This window comes from Mandrillus leucophaeus, unplaced genomic scaffold (genome assembly GCF_000951045.1).
Source record: "Mandrillus leucophaeus isolate KB7577 unplaced genomic scaffold, Mleu.le_1.0 Scaffold203, whole genome shotgun sequence".
In the NCBI taxonomy this organism is placed as follows: domain Eukaryota; kingdom Metazoa; phylum Chordata; class Mammalia; order Primates; family Cercopithecidae; genus Mandrillus; species Mandrillus leucophaeus.
The window spans coordinates 3321882-3331288 of NW_012102066.1; the positions used below are offsets into that span (position 1 = coordinate 3321882).

At 37.0% G+C, this 9407-nt stretch overlaps 1 protein-coding gene across 1 annotated transcript in view; it reads left to right on the forward strand.

The window, feature by feature from the left end:
• The window catches only part of OVCH1 (ovochymase 1), an 85656-nt gene that overhangs the window by 876 nt on the left and 75373 nt on the right, over positions 1–9407 (forward strand). Inside the window, 6 exon segments of the mRNA XM_011979579.1 lie at positions 184–302; positions 580–677; positions 1400–1572; positions 5676–5771; positions 7127–7278; positions 9051–9240. Coding sequence (XP_011834969.1) covers positions 184–302; positions 580–677; positions 1400–1572; positions 5676–5771; positions 7127–7278; positions 9051–9240 — 828 coding nt within the window.

The window sequence follows — 9407 nt, forward strand, 5'->3', positions numbered from 1 at the left end:
TCAACCCAGGTGACTGTGGGATATTCTGAAGAAAATATTGAGAGAAGAATGTGATAGTCTGCAGCTAAGTGCTATCAGAACGTCTGTGCCAGGCCAGGAAAATCCAATCGGGAAATCTTGGTTAGGTGAACTCTTAAATAAGGCTCCGTGTGTGCACACACACACACGTGCTCTTCTACACAGGACTGAAGTGTGGAATTCGCATGGTCAACATGAAAAGTAAGGAACCTGCCGTGGGATCTAGATTCTTCTCTAGAATTAGTAGTTGGAGAAATTCAACAGTGGCTGGACATCCGTGGCAGGTCAGTACAACAAAGGCATTGATTTCTTAATGAGAAAACGGTGAAATATTTCCTTTGTTTCAAAAGCAAGAATTCACGTTGATTTGTGGTTTTTCTCCTGACCCCCTCTAGCTCTCTACCAAAAAGTTTACTTCACAGAAACTATCTTACTATCCAATTTATGTCAGTATTTTAAGAATATTATGTCAGATTAGAAAAGTTGATCTTCAGTGTTTCTGATGGAGATACATCTGTGGGGAGACATATTAGCTGCGTTTGTAACTTTCTTCTCGGGCAGGTCTCCCTAAAATCACATGAGCACCACTTCTGCGGAGGAAGCTTGATTCAAGGAGATCGTGTTGTTACAGCAGCACACTGCCTGGACAGCCTCAGTGAGTAAGTTGTGGATTTCCATTACTTGTCAGGCCTTGATTCCTGGCTATGGGACTGGGAGATTTGTTGCTCTAAATAGCAGGTTCATTCTCAGTTCCTTTCTTAATTTTGCCTCCCAGTAGACCCACCCACTGATCTTCCTGATTCCCAGAAATGTGTGTCTGTTCCAAGATTTCCAGTGCTTCCTGTTCTACTGAATTAAACAATCCTAGACATCATCTGTAATTTATGGATTTAGTGCTTGGGTAGAGGTGGTGGTTACTTACTATAATAAAGCATTAACAAGAAATGTTAGATGGATGCTCCAAAGTTTTAATCAGCTGGGTTTAAATCATTAGGCGGGAAAAAGCTGCAGAAATTACATATATTTGACCGGATTAATAGAGGGTACTAATAAGAGAAAAGAAGGAACAGTTCTAGAAAGCAACTTTTATATCCTGTTACAAATGGCGTAGCATGTATGAACTAAGGTTTGTATATCAAAGAAGTAAAGGAGGCAATATTTAATTACTTGACTCAGAAAAATGGAAACATGATGAAAACCATGACTTTTTCTAGATTAAAAATATATGACCATTGGTAACACTCAATAAATAAAGAAAACCTTCTTCAAAGACTCAGGGATGCTTAAAGGTACATTAATCACTCTTCATTTAATTACATGAAACCAAGAAGACTTGTGTAGGGGAAACAACTATTTATGAAACATTTATCTTTGGTTTTAGGAAGCAACTGAAGAACATAATTGTGACTTCTGGGGAGTACAGCCTCTCTCAGAAGGATGAGCAAGAACAGAATATTCCTGTCTCAAAAATTATTACCCATCCTGAATACAACAGCCATGAATATATGAGTCCTGATATTGCACTGCTGTATCTAAAACACAAAGTTAAGTTTGGTGAGTACGGAGAGTTAGAATATTAAAAATGCAATGGAGGAAAACTGCTAATTAGTTAACTTTAATGTCTGTGTGGCTGTCTAGTAATAGAATAGCTCAGTTTTGTTTCTTTTTAAAATAATTTTGTTCAGTCTATAACCTATTTAAAAAAAAAAGTACTGTATAAGCTACATATCCCAGCCACAAATTATTTATGCTTAACCTAACAACCAACATTTTTTTCCCTTTCATTTATTTTTATTGATACATATTACAAGTACATATTTTCAGGGTACATGTGATAATGTGATACATTCATATAATCAAATCAGGGTAATTAGGATATCTATGACCTTAAATATTTATCTTTTTATATATGCTAGGAAAGCTGGAATTACTTCTCTGATCTATCAAACATCAGGTGTATATTTGTATCCATTAATCAACCCCACTTCATCCTCCCCTCCTCCCTACCCTTCCCTGCCTCTCATAACCACAGGTTTACTCTCTATCTTCATGAGATTCAGTATTTTAGCTCACACATGAGGGAGAATATGTGATATTTGTTTTTCTGTACTTGGCTTATTTCACTTAATATCCATGTTCAGTTTCATCTGTGTTGTTACAAATGACAAGATTTCATTCTTTTTATGGCTGAATAATATTCCACTGTGTGTATATACTACATTTTCTTTTTCGTTCATCCATTGATGGACAACTTAGGTTAAGTCCATATTTTGGCCAACTAGTATTTTAAGGACTCCTGTTTCTTGGCTGGGCTCCATTCTAACTACCTACCTATATTCACCTCTAACCAAAAAGCTTGGAACATTTGAAAATGTTTTCGGAGGCTTCTTTCTGTCATTACTATGAACAAGATATACAACACTCTCTCAACACAGGTAATATAAACTTTCTGGGTAAAATACTAAAAGACCCCCTACTTTTTTTTTTTTTTTAATGCAAGAAAAGGAAGTGTTGCATGGCCAAAAACAAAGCACAAATCCAGAGTAGTTAGTCAGGCCACTGCCCTTGAGAGATCAAATTGATCTTTAAGATCCTAGAGATTTACCTGGCCGTGAGAGGAACTGTAAAGAACCTGGAAATTTCTGAAAGGTGATGCTTTGAAAGATAGGGAGAGGGAGTTGTGCGTGTTATGCTACATAAAGTGAGGGAATAAGGGCACTTACTTGTCTCAACCTTGGCTCTGGACAGAGGGTTCTCAGAAGAATCTGTAATCATGAGCCAGGCCTCACTCAGGTTTGATGCTGGAATTGACATCACCTGTGTGGCACAAACACTCCAAGGCAAAATTTTAAAGTGGTTCTAGGTGAGTAATCAGCCTCTGCCAGAAGCAAAAAATAAATCCTCTCTGAGAGAATGAAATTTAAATCCCAGCTTTAATATATTCCCATAAAGCTTTAATGAATTCGAGCACAGAAACGTGCAGAGAAATTTGCCATTGAAAATAGAGTCTGAAGCATTAACAATCAGAATCAGACCTTCAAAGGTTACAAATTTCAAGATAGAGAATAGAAAATGAGTATATTAAGGTTTAAAGAAGTGAAAGTGTACTGAAAATGATTGAACCAGAGGAAACTATTAGATGAAAGGGAAATTTGAAAATAAGCCAGTAAAATGTGAAAATATAAAAATGTAATTGGAATTAGAAACTCAACAGAATACTTATCTACCAGATTAGATTAGGTGTATGGAACTAGACAATCTGAAATAATTACCCAGAGGAGACAATGAGGATAAGAGACAGAGAAGATAGAGTGTAATAAACATTCAATTTGAAGTTTAGAAAGACTATGGATATTGGTGGAGAGTGACTGTAATTTAAGAGAAAGTGGCTGAGGATTGATCATAATTGATATCCAAATCTTTAGATTTAAAAAGCTTAGTAACTCCAACTATGATACAAAAAATAATTATATATCTAGACATGTGCAAAAATGTAGCACACTAAAGGAAAGGACCCCAAAAGAATCTAGAAGGAAAAAGACACATTACCAAAAATGGAATGTTATTGATTTCTCAACAGCAGTAAGTGAATGTCAGGAGATAGTAGATGATCAAAATACTGAGAATAACTCAAACCGTAAGCGTATATAAGAGGAAACTATGGCCCCATCTTTTCTTTCCTTTATAGAAAACCTCTACTAAGAGCCATCTATGCTAGTTATGTCAATTTCATTTCCTCAGTTCTCATAGCTGGATGTATTAGGTTAAGATGTCTGTTCCACATTTAAGTGGATCAGACTTTCACTCCACTGTTCCATAAATTTGGTCTTGTCACAGTCACTAATGACCTCTATGTTGCTAAATTCAAAGTAACTTCTCAATTCCCATATTTCTGGATAAGAGTTTTTAGCAGAATTGCTCATATGTTCTTGGAAATATTTTCTTCACTTGAATTCTGGGAATTCATTAGTTATTCTCCTACCCTATTGTACCCTTTCTTAGTCTTCTATGATGATTCTTCCTCTTTTCCTTGACTTCATATTGTTGGAATGCCTAGGTTCAACCCTGGACATCTTATTCTCTAGTTGGGCTCATTCTCTTAGTGATCTCATCCAGGATCAATAATTTAAACTTCTAAATCCAAAAAACTTTAGATTCATCCTTGATTCTTCCTTCTCTGACACTGTACATCCAATGAGTCAGAAAAACCTGTTGCTTCTTCCTCACTCACTTCACGCTTTTGTCATCTTGTTCCAGGCAATACTACCATCATTTCTTGCCTGGGTTAATTTTAATGGTCTCTGAAATTTACTCAAGCTGCTGCTTCTGTCTTCCTAATGTTTGTTATTAACCCAGTGGCCAGAATGATACTTTTAAATAGGTAAATCAGATTATATCACCCCATTCAAACAACTTCAATGGTTCTCCATTACATTTAGATTAAAATCAATGTCATTATTATCTGACATACCCTCTTTCCTAGTCCTACATCTAACCTCTGATTTGTTTATTTTTTTATGAAACTTACTTAATCTGCTGCAGTCATCCTGGCCTCCCACTGTCCCCTAAACATGTATGCATGATCCTGCAGCAAGGACTATTTCTTCATCAAATGACTTCTACCCAGATAACTGCATGATTCCTTTCCTCAGCTTCAAGACTTTGCTCAGATGTCACCTGCTCAATGAGACTTTCCATGATCATCATATTTGAAATGACTCCTTCCATGCCATTCTCCCTAATCTCCAGACTAATCTCCTTTATCCTATTATTTTCCATAGCATTTATTTACCACTGAACAACATATTATATTTGCTATTTGTTTCTTCTCCCTTCACTCAACACACAAACACAAATATACACACTTATGTAGGTTCTACCAAGACAGAAATATTTTTCTTTCTGTTCATTCATTGAGATCTAAAAGAGTGCTTGCCACGTGATAATTTGATCACCTTGTTCTACTATCTTCTAACATTCACTTACTGCTGTTGAGAAATCAATAACATTCCTTTTTGGTAATATGTTTTTTTCCTTCTAGATTTTTTTGAGATGCATTCTTTGTTTTTAGTGTGCTACATTTTCAGCACATGTCTAGATATAAAATTATTTTTTGTATCATAGTTGGAGTTACTGAGCTTTTTGCTAAAGATTTGGATATCAATTGTGATCAATCCTCAGCCACTTTCTCTTAAATTACAGGTTTCTCCCCACAATTATCTACATTTTTTCTAAATTTCCCAGGTTCTTTACAGCTCCTCTCATGGCCAGGTAAATTTCTAGGATCTTAAAGATCAATTCAATCTCTCAAAGGCAGGGACCTGGCTAATTCCTCCGAATTTACACTCAACAGCTGTCGAGTGAAAAACTATCCTTTCAAAACAAAGCCAGAGTCTAAAATGTTAGTAGATTGGGGGGCTCATGGTGGTGTGCAGAACAATTGGCCTTATGTTTTTCCTTGTTTTACTTTTTCTGCATTTCTCTAAATTTCTATAAATACGAAACAGTTTTTATGGGGTCCAAAACTTAAAATATGTCACCATTACATTTAGGAAGAAAGTGTAGAAACCATAAAATCAATAGATTTCACTTTTCCAAATATATTCAACATGGTATATTTATCCATGAACCTCATGTCTTTGTTGTTGTTTTCTCAGGAACTGCTGTTCAGCCAATCTGTCTTCCTGACAGTGATGATAAAGTTGAATCAGGAGTTATTTGCTTGTCCAGTGGATGGGGCAAGATTTCCAAGAGTAAGGGACATCATAATGACTTAATACTTCTTCCAGATCTCTGTATGTCCAGGGGAAGCAGAAATAATTTTCTTGACCATGAGTTGTACATTTATCATTTTTTATCCCTAATTTCTGACACAACGAAGATTTCTGGTTATCCTCAGCATCAAAAGGCTTATACTTCTTAAAAGGCTATTCATATCACTCCTGCTGCTGCCAATTTGGTTAGGTATGGCAGATAAAGGAAGCTGGATAGAGCTGTGATAGATGAGGAGGTATAAGGCAAAAGGATGATCAGGAAATAGTAATAATAGTTAAGCTTCTTTGTCTTTAATATTGTGACTTTTTTAAAAAGTCAGACTCAGAAACAAAAAGTAGAAGAGTAAATACCACGGATTTGAGAGTGAAAGAAAAGGGAAGATGTTGTTCAAAGGGTGTAAATGTGGAATTGTATGACAAGTAAGTTCTGGAAATCCAATATATTGCATGGGAACTATAGTTAATATATTGAATACTTGAAATTTGCTAAGAGGGTAAATGTTAAGTATTCTCACTACAAAAAAGTTAACTCTGTGAGGTGATGTAATGTTAATCAGCATGATTGTGGTAATCATTTTACAATGTATACATATACTAAAACATCACTTTGTACTCCTTGAATAAATACAATTTTTATTTGTCAACCTCAAAGCTTGACAAAAATACATTGTGATTTTTTATTTTATAAAGAATTTTAGGCAGGGTGCAGTGACTCACGCCTGTAATTCTAGCACTTTGGAAGGCCAAGGCAGGAGGATGGGAGCCCAGCAGTTGAAGACCAGCCTGGATAGCATAGGAAGACCTTGTCTCCACACACACACACACACACACACACACACACACACACACATACACACAAAAATTAAAAATTAGCAAACCATGGTGGCATGCCTGTAGTCCCAGCTACTTGGGAAACTGAGGTGGGAGAATCACTTGCTCCCTGGAGGTTGAGGCTACAGTGAGCCTTAATTGTACCATTGCACTCCAGCCTGAGTGACAGAGGGACACCTTGTCTCAAAAAAAAAAAAGTGATTGTTATAAAACATTTCTGTATTGACCAAAGTTTTCCTCTGTTGGGGAAACATTTAAGCATTTGTTTAGAGAAGTCACAATTGTACAATTGCCTATGTTACCTTAAAAATCTCCTGAATATTTTTAAAATGTCCTCTGCCATGTATCTGATTTTTAGAAGTGAATATGATTCACACCTAAAAACAATTTTACTTCTACATGTGGTTAAAAATCTGTTTGAAATAGTTCTAAACTTGTAGACTTCTCATTAATTTGTTTCCATGAGGATATTGTGTACTAACTTATCTGTCCTCTCTCTGCAGCATCAGAATATTCAAATGTCCTACAAGAAATGGAACTTCCCATCATGGATGACAGAGCATGTAATATTGTGCTCAAGAGCATGAACCTCCCTCCCCTGGGAAGGACCATGCTGTGTGCCAGCTTCCCTGATGGGGCAGTGAACGCCTGCCAGGTACAAAAGTGTAAACCAGCCTAGCTGTTTACCAACATGTGGGTGAAAGTAGATTCTGCCTTTCTGCAAAAGAAGCTCCTGTTTCTTCTGTTACTGTGTCAAAATTCCTTTTCCCTTCATCTTTTCATCTGATTTCTACTGAAAAGGTGTACTTGGCCTAAGCAGAAAGAATTATTTCCTGTCTCCACATCCATTCCTACTCCTACACTTCTTTTATTTTGGTGGGTTGGGAAAAGGGATTAATTTGAACGTGTCCAACCTAATGGAATCAAGCAAGATGACCACTTTCACAATCTTATTAGGTCCAGCTATGAATTCTTCATTTCACATGTTGTTAAGCATTGTGGAATGTTTTTCCATTGGTGCAGAATATATTTGCATAAAATTTGACCGAAGATACATAGCTTTGGTCACAGTTGTGTAAGAGATATTGGGAATGACCACAATCCCCCAAGACTGACACAACTTCACAATGAATACCAATCTTCACAAGATATTTAGAGGGGACAAGGAGACCAATTTTTGAAACACAGGAGTTTTAAGTTTTAGATAGGTCTTCCAAATAAATTATCTTCTCTTTTAAGGTGGAGCACTAAGGAGTCATTATTCTTTGCCAAAAAGCGGCTTGAAAATGTTGAGGGAAGCTCTCTGAAATTATCTGTTGGAAGGATTTTTGCGTTTTTCTTAGAGGCAATGACAGGAGTTTGGGAGGGAGGAGACTGAAACTGACACTTATGCCACTTTCTAAATTGGAAAACAGGTTAAAGGTGCTTTTTGTTATCTGCATTCATTATAGGCAATCCTTTTTTGGATGAAGCCCTCTACACTTTTTGAGAAGAGTTTAATCTGACAAAAAGTTGTCTGAAACATAGTCTTAAAGTGGTATAGATTCTGGAATGTTATTGAAGATGCAATCCTAAAACCTTGGGTTCTTTATTCTGTAGGATAAGAGCCAGTGTGGTCCTTTACATATATCCCCAGAGATAAAGGAAAGCCTGGGAAACCTAATTTTTTTGTTGTTGTTGTTGTTTTTTTTTTGAGACAGAATCTCACTCTGTTGCCCAGGCTGGAGTGCCATGGCACAATCTTGGCTCACTGCGACCTCTGCCTCCCAGGTTCAAGCGATTCTCCTGCCTCAGCCTCCTGAGTAGTTGGGATTATAGGCATCTGCCACCACGCCCAGTTAATTTTTTTTGTATTTTTAGTAGAGACAGGGTTTCACCATGTTGGTCAGGCTGGTCTTGAACTCGTGACCTCAGGTGATACACCATCTCTGCCTCCCGAAGTGCTGGGATTACAGGTGTGAACCATGCACCTGGCCCAGGCTTTCTGTTCTTAAAGCCTTGAGGCCTTGAACTATCTTGGGGGATCTATTCACTGATGCTCTATAGGACTGGAAGATGACCTAGGCTTTCCTGCAATTCCAGGTGACAAGCTATAGTAGAAGCATCTATCTATACTACCTCCCTTCCAACAATTTTTAGAATGTACATGGTAGTGAAAAAAAAAAAAAGAGGAAGAAAAAGTGTTAACCTGACAAGATTGCAGCCAATAGGTATAAGGAGATTTTATCTTGATTAAAAGATTGTGCCTTGAAACTAATGATAAGGACACAAGAAAATGGATAAACAAAAAGTTGATGGACGATGACTAGTGGACTTCTTTGCCTCTACCTCTTTTCACTTTGTGATGAGTGCTGATGTTTGCGGAAATGATGAAATATTTTACACTGTGGCTATTTTCAAATTTTCTCTTTTTTTGTACCATGAAAGAGGGACTCTGGAGGACCACTGGTTTGTAGAAGAGGTGGTGGAATCTGGATTCTTGCTGGGATAACTTCCTGGGTGGTCGGTTGTGCTAGAGATTCAGCTCCTCTAAGAAATAACCATATGAAGGCATCACTTGTCATTTTCTCCAAAGTGTCTGAGTTGATGGATTTTATCACTCAGAACCTGTTCACAGGTAGGTGAATTCTTTCTTCCTCATCTCATCCTAACTCAAGGGTAGTTACTCTGCTATGTTGCGATATTATCAGAACTAAGCTTTAGAACAAAACAAGAATAAGGCTGGTTTTAAATTCTTAGTCCAATGTAGATACTTGTGTCTCTGAAACCCTGAGTATAGAAATC